Raw genomic sequence first — 15,638 nt, forward strand, 5'->3', positions numbered from 1 at the left:
CATCCATTTTTGAAAAGAAGTAAAACATTTACATTTATACTTACTTCTATCTATCTAACTGAAGTAAGTAATGACAAATAATAAGTACTAAAATCAATATTACTGCAAACAAATTAACAAGAGTGTACGATTTGCTGAAATTTAAAACATTGAACAAAATATTAGAGAGCTAGATAATTTAATATACATTTTTTAGAAGCATTTTTCTACAAAAACTAATTCATTATCATATTTTGTCGGGATTGGAATATATTCAATGACAATAATAATATTATAGTATAATAACAATTCTATTTTCGACAAAAACAAGACATTCTTTTTTTGTCAACGTTCCTATTTGACTAAAAAAAAATTGATTAATTAAAAAACGTATACTTATAAATACAATACATTACATAGAAGTATGGCGCGTAGACCGTGCAAGTTGTCGTGAGGCCATGAGGGAGTCATTTGTTTACGGTTTTATAAATATTTAAACAAATCCGACAATGATCAGAAACGTCCCCGGTGCTGGGTACGATTATTATTATGATTCTGTGCGTTCTTCCTAAAAATAGACTATTTTCAAGCCAACGTCGTCGTCGTTGTTGTTCTGTAGATTGAGATTAATGTGTTATAAGCGTGCAATATATATATATATATGTATATTATTTTTATGCCCACAAATTCCAAAAGGGCAAATACACTCGCATGGCTAGAGACTATAATCGGAATGTGCTGTGCAAATGTATATCTAATAATCGCATAAACTGTTATAGTAACATTATAGTATAAACCACCAGAATGTCGTTTCGCGACTGTATTATAGATACTAATTAATTAAAAATAAAATGTACGACAATATATTGCGTTAAATCGTTTGCAAGTTTGCAATTGAATGAATTTAAACGAGCTAATTAACAAGGTTTGAAATGCTTAAAACGTATATACAACAGGTATTCCACAAACCCTAGTAGGCGTAATAATGTTGACTTTATAATATTTGAAAATATTTTATTGAGTTTCTTTTGATAGAGTATAAAATAATTAGAGCTAGGTAATTAGAAAATTTTTTATATTTTATATATGCATAATATATTAAATAATAAATGCCATGATGTCTCATATTAGTTAAGTCGTTTCTGTTGAAATTAGCAATATCGACTTCGCATCACGTACACCTTTAATAGTTAAAACAAAACGTCTTGTATAATATTAATTCACTAAATGATTTCCTCGGATTATATTTTATTGCATTGACGTTGGTTAGTAAAATATTCAAAAAGAAAACATTTAAAAATAAACGTGTAGGTGTTTCTCGATAAAAACAAATCACAGTTCATCAATTCTTCATTAGATAATACATATATTATTATCCTTATAAGTGGTATGGATACCTACATTCGTTTTGAAATTTAACGACAAGTACCTTCAATATTGTTTAATGTTTTGACGATTAAATGCATAATTACTGTATATTACTTACACGTAAACAATATTACTAAAACGAATGTAAGGTATTAGCTCGTTTCAATTCTCCAGAGCAGTGATATGTTGGATTTAGGACATGCATACGAGTATGTTAAGTATTAAACACTTAAATTTTACATTTATAAATACAAAACACTTAAAAAAAAACCATAAATTTAATTACTTAGTTTTAAATTATGTATGAATTTATCTGTTGATTTCATCTTCAATTAATTTATTGTTTAAATACCAAAAAAAAAAAAAAAAAATTATAATAAATCACTTGAACCAACTTTGATTATGAAATACTTTCATAGAAAATCAATTGTTTAAATACAATTAACAGTAATTTATAATTTATGAGTATTGTCAATATTAATTTATAATCCAAAATTATATTTTATTATTGTTTAATATTTACTTGTATACCTAGTGTAAAGTAAACATGTAATGAAACAATTATATAAAATATAAAAAAATAATAAATAGAAAAATAAACCTTGAGAAATCACTTTTAACTTTTTATTAATCATACCTGCGTGATCTTATTAAACATCGATAAAATTTCGAAAAATGGTTTATGTGTGTAAACTAAAATACTATAACAGGTATTGTGATTTTGAAAATAAAACTAAAAAATCAAACATAAAAGCGATCAATTGGCAACTGCTATAAGCTTTTGAAATCCTAGATAATTAATACACTGAAACACATAAAATTATCAATAATTCATCTTTAATGCAACAAGCGCTCAATATTCATCAGACTCTGAAACAATTTATAATATTTTTCATAAAATTAATTTAAGTTAACAATATTTCAAAACTATAAAAATTATTATTATAACTTGTATTTTATTTTAACTAAAAGTAGGCTAATAAGTAATAACCTATATATTGTCGAATACTTAAAAAATAATAAAAATAAAAAGTAATAAAATAATAATAATAAAATATATTGCTGTACATCAATTAATATTGATCTTATGAAATAAAATCTCGATGTATAAAATAATGACAATTTAAGAATGCGTGTTACGCATACCAACCTACGAAGTCTAATGAGAAAACACAAATACATAATAAATGTCACACTATCGTAAATCAAGAAAATAGTAAATTAATTATTAGAAAAATATTATACTGCAGTTAGTTATATTATAATACAGTTAGTATACTAACTATATTCACGTCAAAGTACTAAAACAAAATACTCTACAAAATATCGATTAACCAAGTAGTTTTGAATTTAAATAATTTAATACATCCCAGCAGAATTTTAGACCTAAGAGTGCAGAAGTTCGAATCTAATGTGACGTAAAATTCCTAGTGCGGTTTCAAATTAATTCCTCGTAAATAATAGTTTTTTGATTGATACAGAAAAAATATAAACTTACATTTAATTTTGAAGAGGGCCTACTAAACTATTATAAAATACTATTTTTAGGTTTTATGATTTTTGAATATTGATTATTAAGTATTATTTTAATTTTACAATTATCCTTAACCAAATAATTATTTTAAAATGTTAACGTCATAATATTTAATATTAATTCATTAATTTATTACTTGTCAATATTTAAAGTATGAATTCACGAATAACAATAAAAGTGAAAATACGTGGAGTAAATCTACCTTCTGTTTTCAAATTGATCCTGTTATCTAGATTCAATAACAATAAACTATTAACATAAAACATTGATATTTTTACAATATTAAAATAAATACATAATATTAAGAATATAAAATAATGAAAATTAAAAATCTATAAAAATCTAAAATCGTTAAAATTATTATGTTCGAAACATTATAATTTTCAAGTTTTAACTTCTAGAAAATTTTTTTAATATCTATTATAATTATACAGCATTGTTACATAATTTTGTTCACAGAAAGTAAAGTAATATAAAAACACAATGTATTTGCTTAATCACTTATAATCATAATAATAAGTAATTTGTGTAAATTATTGAAAAAAATCATTTCTTTTAACCTCCCCCCCCCTAAAAAAAAAAAAAAGTAAAATAAAAATACACTGAAACAGTTTGCCCATTACTCCGTGAACAGATATTGCATTAAAAACTGATTTCTCTTCTCACATCATCCTAAAACAGTTAACAGACGTATCTCGTTGGTGCAGAGCTGTTACCGCTTGAATCGGTCGTTTGAGTTATATTTCTGTCTACACTCTAGATTATAAATTGTATATTTTCACTACCCGTAGCCTACAAATAAAGATTTTACTACATTCAGCCAAGTGCAAGCAATAGAGTGTCTGGATTTTATAATTTATACGTTTTGATATCAAGCTTATCGAAAAAGTCTACAATTCTTTTTTTTAAAACTAACATCACGTATATAGTGTCATGAGACATCATTCACATATAAACGATGACTTAATATCATATAGTGCTTTAAAATATAACAAGGAAATTTTATTTTTGTAAAGAAATCCAATTCAGGATAATCAAAAACATACTCGTTAAAAATACCTAATTTAAAAGTTCATTAACTGGTTGCCATAAAACTCATATTTCAAGTATAGCCATGTTTTTCATTTTATTTCAACATATTATATTCATAAATCGTAACAATGATATGACATAAAAATATAATACAACATGATGTTACATAAAAACAGGTAAGTGAATAAACATTAAGCCATATTATCTACAATACAATAAAAAATATGTATAATAAATAATATATTATATAGACGTCATGACTTCCAGTAGGCACATTAAAAGTTAATACTTATGTATAGGTAATTTAAAAGAAAATTCTAAGAATATCCATTACAAGAAGCTAGATAGGTATCTATTTAAAATCAAAAGCAGCTTCATACAGTTTATTAAAACGACCATCCTTAGAAAACTTTTTTGTGCTTGTCAGCAATGTCGGATTCATTCCAAAAATGAATTTATCTAGCTCGATGAGATATTTTTAGGTAAATTGTGACTTGCAAGTTTTATTCAGTAAATACTACGCTTTTAACATAAAAAAATATATTATACGGGATACATATATATACATATATACATACGTATTCTAATTTCTAACCAATTCTAGTATAAAGCCATACAAAATATTATAGATATAATGGCAAAAACAGTTATAAACGCGTGCTTTTGTAGAAAACTCAAATTTGCTGCCCGCGGGGGAAACGTCGAAAATATTTTTACTCGTTTCTCGTATGTATCGTAATCGGGTGTGCGTCTACATTCTGCGATTATACATCACACGGGTAGCGGTCACGCGGTGTCACGAAATGGTGCTATTACGGAATGCTAAGTCCGCGCGAAACTCGCGTCACATCTGCAGCAGGACGACAGCTCGCACTTACCGGAGGATCGAAGAGTTATAAGACGAGAACGACCTGATGGTCGCTCCGGCGCTACTGTACGTGGACGACTGGTTCTTGCAGCATTTGTTGCCCATAATAACAACACTGTATACCTATATGTATTATGTTATTGTCGTGCGGCAGGTGACGGTGCGAACGTTATTACTGCGAGAAAATCGCAGCGTGACTGCAGTTTCCGCGGACCGGTCGCCGGACGGTCATGTCCGTACACGTGAAAAATGGAAAACGGCAATACAACGTACGATATAAAATGGTGAAGAAAACCCGCGGTGCTTCGCGTCCGTCCGGTCCGGCCCGTGTGAAACTCGCGGCGTGATACCGCGGGGACTTTGCGGGAACGGGTCCAAACGTGCGGTTAGGGCGCTCGGACCGATGACGACGGACTGACCCACACACGGAATTTATTTTTGGGTCGCAGCGCGCTCCGCTACGGTGGCGGCAACGCAATGATGATGATGATGATGATGATAATAATAATAATAACATGCAAGCGCGACACCGCTCAGGCGGGCCGGTATTTTATTCGCGACCGCCTCCGTACAGGCTGCAGTCGGGCGAATCCGTCGCCGCCGCCGTAAAATTACCGCCCGAAATTCCCCACCGCCGCTGTAACCGCCGCACAGGTGTGTGTATATATACCGAAAAAACAACGCGGCCGCCGAAGCTGCATCTGCAGCTCGTACATAGGTAAATGTCGCCGGTCTGTGTATAAACGAAGCTTCGGGTCGCGACACTACACCCATAGGTCACGACGATGAGGTGCCGAGTTATTTTGCGCGCGCCGGCTACGTGCTCCCAAACAATATTACGTATGCAGCTATTTTGTCCGATCGACAGAGACGGTAGTGTACTCGGTTTTTATTCTTTCTAAGGAAAAGGGGAAGGAATGTGAATTTTTAGTATTCTCAGACCAAGTCAAATCGAAATAAAAATATATAAATATATATTCTTGTATTTTTCCTGTATATATAGTATTAATTATAGTATTTATTAACGTATATATTATCATAATATATTAATCGTGTGAAACAGAATATCTATATATATATATATATATATATATATATATATTACTGATTAATGATTATTATAACATCTAAATGGCGTAAATTTGTACGGTGGACGATTGTGGTAATGGGATTATGCTTTCATTATTTTATTTGTTTTACTCAAGGCGGATATATATCAATCCCCCTTGGTTTTACTTTTATTGTTATCAATAAACATAACATACCCATAGGCGTGCACTCGACCGGCTCGACCTGAATCTTTTTAGAGACATAATAAAATTTCAAATTTATGTAGGTATAAGACTATATTATATTTAATTATAACAATATCCTCGAGATCATGAAAATATTATTTGTTGTAATAGTGAAATAAAATTAAAAATATTTGTATACCACTACAACAATTTTATTAATTAATTTATCTAATAAAAATATTGTGCACAAAATAATAATATGTTCCATGGCTAATGATTATGGACATTAATAGGTTGGCTATACATAAATATATCATTTTATTTTTAATATTAAGATAATCGGACCTGCACCGGCTCATTGAAAAACATTGCCATTGACAAATTTAAAAATATGGGACATAGAAGAATTTAATAATAATTTTTAATTAAAAATTATTACATAATTAAGTTTATATGATATCATGTAATACGTAAGTAAATACAATGTTTTGTTCATTAAACCAAGTTTTTTAAATTTTGTGTATTGTTTTTTTTTTTTTTTTAAATACATAATTGTATTTATATTATTTTATTTCTAACTTTAAAAATATATGTCTAGAAATTAGCACATTAATATTGTGTGCACATACAACTTGATTCTATTTACACAGTTTTTAATTTACAATTAGAAAGTATTTATGTGTTAAAAAAAAAATTTGGGGCAATATTCAAATATTGGAACATTCATTGTTCCAGGATCGACTGGAAATTGAAGTCTGCGCACGCTTATGTATACCTAAAAGTTTGAAAATATTTACGATTGATATTGTACTCAATTCATAGAAGAAAATGATTTATATATCTGTCCTGGATTCTATATAATATAGCAAATGTACGAAGAAGATAGTCATAATATATGTATCGTAATATCGTATTTTACTATAATTATGTGTAAGTAAAAAAGCTTGACAATTTAATACAAGTTTATCATCAATACTTCCAACAAAAATCTATAATATAGTATTTGTTATGATACAAAACAAATTATGCATAGGTACTTGGACTAAAATTTAATCTATAATCAATGATAATAATAATATGGATATCATAATTTATATAATTTGTATTACTTAATGTCAGCTTCGTGAAAAACCTCTTAAATCATTTTTATCAAATTTTACAGAAGAAGCGAAAAACCGATAATAGACTTAAATATTTCAAATTCTTTTTTTATTTCGTGTCAATTTAATGCTGATTTGAATCAATAAAAAAAATAGTATTTTAGTAGTATAAGAATTTATCCTACGAATTTTTGGTTTTTAAGAAATGTTCAGGTACGGAGCTTTACTATAACTTTTTTTAAAAACATTTTTTTATAATTCGCAATTTATAATACAAACTAATTCAAAATATAATTTTCTTTTTGCCTCCACATCTTCATTGTCACTACATTCAATTTCTAATCCTATATTATTAAATTTTTAACATAATGTTGGTAAATACCTAGTTAAAAACAAAAAATATTAGTAATTTATAAAAAAAACTAATTAGAACGTCTCAATATTTCACCTACAAAAATGGGAACATTAGATAAACTTAACAAAATATTAGTTATTCAGAATACTAGTTATTTCATCACAGTTATCATCCAAAGCATTTTTACTAAATTCAGTTACTAATCCTATATTTTTATTTATAATAAAATATTACTAAATAGTTAAAAAACTAAACATTTTAGTTTATAGGTAACAATTTAATATAAACCTATCAATTATTACCTTCAATATTGCAGGCCATTAGGAATATCAGATAAGACACTTAACAAATTATAATTCATTTGAGTACAGTAATACACATTTCACTAATATTATGGTCCGAAACATTTTCAATTCCTGTAAAATATTTGATTTAAATAACTACAAATTATTTTACATTAATAATATATATATATATATATATATTTTTTATCACAAATTAGACCAGAAAATAGAATAATTTACCATTATTTATTTCTAAAACGCTAACATATTCTTCAAAACTTCATATTTTAGAAGTATAATCAAATTTGTTAAGTAAATTTAATCATCGGGCAATAAATACGTAAGTGAATAATCCTTAAGTCTGATTAATAAATTAATTGCAGCTATCGAGCTACCTATTGTACGACTATGTCATAAATTTTATAAGTAATAGCACTAAAAACAGTATTAATATTAGGAAAAAAAAATTAAAGCAATGATTCAGTAGTTTGAAGAAACAGAAAAAACTTCGTCAGTCGACTTGAATGGTTTTAGCAGTGTTATGTTTGTAAACAGAGATGCGATACAAGTTTTTATATTTTTTATTTTATCATAATATGAAATAAATGTCAAATATTAGTTATCACAATATCTAAATTTGTAGAAAAATACAGTGCATCCACTTCAAACAAAAAAAAATATATACATTTTTCAACTTACGAGGTTTTGCTATTAAGCCGATGCAATGCAGTTTTGGTAATACATAATATTTCAATAATCAATAAACATTAGACAGATATAGGTATATCATTATTATATATTTATATAATAATATATCCAGAAAATCATCTGTACAGTTATTATAAAATGTAATGCAATAAAACTATTACTTTGGCAATGATGATTGACGATGTATAATTTTATCATAAAAAGAAAAGAAAATATAAAAACCGGATACTTAAGAAAATAATTGTGCCTATGTATTAAGATTTGTGTTATATTTTCATTTTATTCGAAAAATAAACACACTGTGTATAATTTATCTGTGTAGCTTATTAATTTTACTATTGTATATCACCAAAGTTTGTTGACATTCTAAAATACGTAAGTATATTTTCTCCGGTTGCACTATGTAATTTGGAGGAATTACATAAAATATTTTTTTTTATTAAATAGTCACTCCTATAGCCCTACAGGACTTGGCTTTCATCCACGCCTTTATTTTTTTTAGACAACAATGATGACCTCATCTCAGTGTCGATCTACATTAATTATTTGATTGTGTATAACATTTATTACGAAACAAAGACATTAAATATGTTAACTCAAACGTCATTAAGTACCTTATAAAGTTAAGATATACATACTCTGTAGAATATATTATTTTTTATATATGTAAAAAAAACTTAAATTATGAGTAAGGAAAAACATTTATTTTTTAACCTACAATAGCATATTACAATAGTATATATTATTATCTATGTATAGAGCATACACTGTACATAGAGAGGGTTTAAAATAAAAACGTTTTATTCACTTTAGAATACGAATAAAGTACCTACAGACAAGTAATACATTTTTATCGTCACCAACAACCGTAGCTTTAGTGTAAAACATATTTTACATGTAAGTACCCTAAACACGCATGCATATTATACGCTATTTCATGCTATCACATTATTATATGCTTCATTATTACAGAAAAATCTTTTTACATAATATATGTTATTAAATCTTTTTCACAGTCACACAGAGTTAGTGCTTCATAGCGGAAATGGAATACAATATACATCTGATATTAACATATATGTACTGTGCTGTTGCTATACTTACATAATATAGACGGCAGTACGGCACCTGTGTCATAACTCAATAATATTATAATAACTGCTGTTCGGTCACATCATGCTTGCGCAGTAATAAAGGTATACAGTATTATGTTTATTAATATTATAAATAAGTACTATATCCCATTAAGTTTAAAACTAAAAATGAAAAGTGTAAAATGTATTACTAGAAGAACCATTTCAAGTTTTCAACCATTCCGTGTTTACTGCAGTAACATGTTCGTTAATCAGAATATTGGAGTAGAAATATATATATCAATACAAAATAGGTTTATTTACTATTTAGAAGAGAATAGTTATTACATTTTTGAAAAGCTAAATTTTATATATTCAAATATAATACATGTAATTAATTACAATAGGCTTCGTTTAAGGATATTATATCCATTAGTGTTTTTATTTTACTTAGTTGGTACCTATTATACCTAGTTATTGCAAAAATTTAATTGATTTATATAACCTGCAGGTACTGTTGTAGTATTATATTTTTTAGGAATTAGATAAAATGTATTAAAATATTAATTATCAATTAGAAAATTGATCATAATATGAAGTAATATGCTTCTAATTTCTTTATAGTACATTTATTTGTTAATAGTTTATATTATTGAACAATACGTGATAGGACAAAAACATATAGTTATAAACTATAACTTATAGTTAAAAATTTTATGAGTACTTACCTACTTATAATAGCATCAATTTTCATTTTAATTATGCTTTTTAATTAATTGTAAAACATTCATACATATTTCTTTTAATATAACTCTCAACATCATCAAATTATTGCAATTTTTATAAATATGTATTAGAATATATTCCATACTGTTTATAATATTAAAAATAATTAATAATTTTAAAATAATTTAAAAATTATTATTTAATCGAAAAGTTCATTAAATTATACATTTTGTCGACTTTCTATTCACAAATTAATAACTAAATTATTTCACGTTGGTGCTTAAGTATTTATAGGAACACTAAGATACGGAAATAAATTAATAAGTTTGCCAATTTTTGACATTCAAATATTTAATGTCATAACAGCAAAATTAAACCAATAAGTTATTTTTACTAATATTTAGTTAGGTATCTTTTATAGTTTTAAGAACGTTAGCTTCAATAAAAAATAGATAAAACAATTAGGAAATTTAAAATAGTAGGTATAAGTAAGTCTATATTATAAATAATGATTAACATAGATTCAAACACATTATTGCATAAAAATATTTGATTAAAATACATTTATAAAATATTTATTGTATATACGAAATTGTTCTTATATTTTATAAATAATATGTATCACAGTACCTAGTTATGCCTCTATATATTTAATTTTTATGCTTCGTTCAAACTTATTGCATTTTTGTAGAATTAATTTTTTTCACCTAAACTCATTCAAACGTTTCAAAGTAGAGTACTTAATTTAATCCTCCATAAAATATAGAACTAAAATTTGATAATAATATATTTGGACCATTTTTTATATGTACCCACATAATAAATTATATACTTTAAAGTTTTAACTAATTAAACTTTTATTTTTATATTGTGAATCATGCACAAAAATACAACTATGCATATATACGTATTATAAAAAGGTATTTTAGCACTTTCTTATCATTCATTATTTTATAAATAAATAATAACGTATGTATTTTCATTTTTAAGCATGTACTAATGTGCTACTACAAACAATAATATGAACGTATTCAAATCGGAATTATACTAACATATTTTATTTAAGCATGTCATTATAATATCATGGCCCATGGGTATTGCTACTATTTTTTTTCAATTGTTATATTTTTTAAAGTCATGTATGCATTTTTATTTTTCCCTAAAAATTTACGTATTTATTGTAAAAATATCACGGTTATGGGAAAAATATAAAAATAATTTAAACATTTTAAACTTCTCCTAAAAGTTAACCAAAGCTTATAGTTTGTGCCAAGTATGACATTTTTTAATTAATAATTAATTAAAATTTGGATAGAATATTTCAATATTTACGTTTTTATAGGATAAAAATACCTACACAAAACATACTTTAAAAGTTAAGGCTTTAGAGAATATACAACAGTAGGAAAAATGCAGGACTATTTTTCTCATTAGTTGTGTACATTAATTATGTTTAAAAAAACATATAAACATCTAATATACCTATATATCTATACTCGATATATAATCGCAATCTCATTTTTACCAACTCCAGCTTAAAGAAATAAAAATATATATCATTAATAAAGTATTATAGAGTAGATTTTCTCTGTGCAAATTTTATACCTATAATGACGAGAAAAAGTAAAATACGAAAATAAGTACTCAGCAGTGGCGCAGTAGCAAAATACAATACATATACGATTGCGATATTATTAATATAATGTAAAAAAAAATCTCGGTTTTCACTTGTGGTGACTCTTGTCCGGGCAACGACGGGTGGGACAGCTAGTTATATAATACAATAGAATGATGTTTCATATTATATTATGTCACTTAGCGACGGAAAAAGAGTTAAAGACGCCGGGGTTGGGGGCAAAATAAATTTTCCAAATAATAGGTTATTAGTTCTAAAAATAGTTGACGCCGTTCTTAACGTATGAAAATTATGACGCCGGGAGCAATTTTCCCCTTTGTCCCCAGTTAGCCACGGCTCTGAATTATCACTACATCGTATATATTCATAGATGACGTATGAGCATAAATAAATCATTAGATAATTTAAGTAAAAATTATTCTGTGCTTAGGTATATATAATATTTTTAACAGCTTGATAATAAACGAAAACGTCTAATTATTAATAAAAATATACCTCACACAACCTGTATGATATGAACTATATAAAGTAATATAAATGATATATTTAGTACCTAAATATATTTAATAATTATATATTGTAATATTTGGTAAATTAGTAAATATAGACATATAGCGCTACTGGTTTTAATGATTTTATATTTGTTCAAATAAAATAGTTTTTAGATTAATAATTACAATACTGTTACCCTCTGAGAAATGTATGTAAACCGATATTTATTGCCAATAACTGGTAATAAAATGTAAAAAAAATTATTAAACACAAAGCAGGTAAATAAAATGTAGCCCAATAATTGACAATATTATCAATCTGTATTCCGCAGTAACCACTAACCACACATTATTTATACGTACGATTAGTTTTCTTCGGTTTATCCGGTTTCTTATAAATTTACCTACGCTGTAAAATTATTATTTTCGGCGGTAAACATTGTTATTTTTATCGCTAATATTATAATATTAACAAGAATACGCACATAGGTGTGTTTCCCTCACTTGTTGAACAGTTAATATTATAATCTATTCCGTGCCGCATACTTCAGACGTCCGAGTGGCTGATCTATTTTTAAGGACAATGATTGACCAAGTCGTGTAATCACACCCATAGTGCACGATATATTGTTTATTTGTGTGTATATATATATATATATTATGGTGTATTTTCTTCGGAAACCAGAATATTTTTTTTTGGCCGACTACATCGATAGCTTAGCAATAAATATAGCGGCGGGAATAAAATCGAAAGACAAGTCTAACCTTTAACGTATCGGTCAACGGATTATAGGATCCATGCCAGCCCATTATTATCGACGGCTTTATCCAAAAGTGTAATAGAAAATACATCAAAAAAGCATTAATAAAACAAAATATAATATTATCACCAAAAAGTTTTATTAAGCCTCCAGGAACACGACGATAGTGATCAATATTATTGTGATGCCCTCTAGCCCCCCCCCCCACGGCACGGCTCTGTCATTTATAATATTGTAAAATAATAAATTGATATATTCTGAATTTATCTTGTGTTACGCTTTGTGTTTAAAATTTGAAATGTATGATAAATCATCGAACACAAACATCTATTATGCGGTATTTATAATAGTTTCGTATTTTTATTTGTACATTTTCCTTGTGTTTGGAGAGGCTGTTCAAAAACATTTCCACTAAGACCATAACTTGGTAAAGAATTTTGGAGCATTCATTCGGCAGTACGAGTGGTAAAAAAAATGATAGTTCTTAAATAAACAAAAATCAAAACAAATAATTATTATAGAATATTATGATACACCAACCGGCTATTCTAAAAATCTGTCTAAGCAGTGGTGGGGAGGTCGTGTTATTATTACGTCCATCAGATGCCCTAAAGATAGTGCACCAATTCATCCCTACTAAATCGATCCTAAACATCGAACGATACAATATTATAATCGTAATTATTACCGTACGCTTTTATAATAATTATTACAATAATAATATATTGGCATTGTTTTTTTTTTAATCTTATTTATTATTTGGACGCGAAAATCCGCCGCCGTGTAAAAACCGAAACGTCCGTTTGTCGTGCACGCCGACTCTAAATTTAAGCACAAAACATCCTTGAGCAAACTATGGAAATCGACGATTTAAAAATAAATGACCCGCTGGCGGACGCGCCTAAGTTTCCCGTGTTTTACATTATAAATTACAATATCGTCTATCGTTTCGTCGGACGTTGCTTTTCATCGTTTACTTATTTCGTGTTCACATTAAAAAACCTGACTTTTCGATAACCATCATCAAACTATATATTATAGGTGGTTCTCTGTTTTTTTTTTTTTTTATAGTTCATTTATCTACGTATTAATAAGAGCTTCAGTGTAACTCAAACTTTAAAACCAGTACAACACACGTCAAGATTTTTAATTAAGAAGACCATATATTATGTTTTAAATTATCAGCGTTTAGTCGTCTCTAATTTATCATCGGATACACAAATCGCGCGACCAATAACTGCCGATTATTTTAGTTATGTTTTTAATTTTTGATAGAGGTACTTACAGCGGTTTCAGATCCATATGGATTACTTTTAGTGTATATTTGACTACGTTTAAGTGCGCATAAAGATGTAAAGTGTGGTGATTTATTTAAAAGTGAAACATTTTTATTCAGTTCTGGTAATTATAAATATCGTTATCATAGAACATTAAATAATAATATTCAACGCTGAAATCAGTATTGAAGCAAAGACTCACTATACAACGGTGTCATACCAATACCTATAATTGTACAAAACGGCAAGGAATATAATGTTTTTGCTTTGGAACAATATTCGTGCTGTGTTTCAAATGTCTTCGGGACGTAATTTGAATGAAAAAAAAGGATGTCTGAATCCAATATTCATGTGCAGTACGAATGTTACGGGTACGTGACGTACCTGAGGATTCGGTGTCCGTCTCCGCTAGTCGTCTATTCCTTATTTTCAGTTCTTTCCCGCACCGACATGATGTAGGTATATTGTTATCACGACTGTTACCGCGTTCGCACTCGCGAACCCGAAATAGCCGACGACGACGACGACAATTTTCCGGTGTTTAATGTTTAATCAATATTAGGTACTAATTGTTATAATAATTGTCGTTGGCTAACAGAGGAAATACGTGTACGCGCACGCGGGTTTTCGGACCGAATCTCTGTGCGCGCGTGAGACTGCATCCACGCCCGTCCGAGTGCGAAACCGCGTAGAGGGGATCGGTTTTACATGCGCAGTTTCCACAGCGATATTGCTTGCGATTTATATCACGCAGTGAGCTATTTTAAAGTTTTTGTTGTAGTTTATTTTTTATTTCATCTTTTTTGTTTCGGGGTGTTTTTTTTTAACGAATTTTATTCTGATGACTTCCTTTCATTTGTGTGAGGCATGTACATCATGTTACGCGCGTTTGCCAATATTCTTACCACCTTTCTCTACCACCTTCCTCTGTTTTGCCCACATACGTACACGTACGTAATTATAATTATTATCATTATTATTGCTACAAGTACAGTTACACACAGTCACGCATTAAAAGACACATTATTTTTGTCTATTACGGATTGAGTAAATGGAAAGATTTCATTTTTCGGTGCGTAAATATAATTACAATTTTCTAAATAATACGTCGCGACGTATTTATAGTTTATACTTATGGTAGTGACAACGCAAAGATTTCACCTTAAAAAAATTGTCTTGAAAATGAATTTTAGGTTAACATCGAACATCTC

General features: G+C 27.9%; 1 protein-coding gene across 4 annotated transcripts in view; it reads right to left on the bottom strand.

The window, feature by feature from the left end:
- LOC113550868 overlaps positions 1–14,952 on the bottom strand; it is a 103,780-nt gene extending 88,828 nt beyond the window's left edge. For 2 of the 4 annotated variants that reach the window (XM_026952798.1, XM_026952801.1), the window contains exon 1: positions 4,792–4,886. In XM_026952798.1, coding sequence (XP_026808599.1) covers positions 4,792–4,886 — 95 coding nt within the window. Of the gene's footprint in view, positions 1–4,791; positions 5,060–14,811 lie in introns of those variants that run through there. The other 2 variants (XM_026952800.1, XM_026952797.1) reach the window with 2 other exon arrangements.
- Between the last annotated feature and the right edge of the window lie 686 nt (positions 14,953–15,638).

Source organism: Rhopalosiphum maidis, chromosome 2, assembly GCF_003676215.2.
Source record: "Rhopalosiphum maidis isolate BTI-1 chromosome 2, ASM367621v3, whole genome shotgun sequence".
Taxonomy (NCBI): Eukaryota; Metazoa; Arthropoda; class Insecta; order Hemiptera; family Aphididae; genus Rhopalosiphum; species Rhopalosiphum maidis.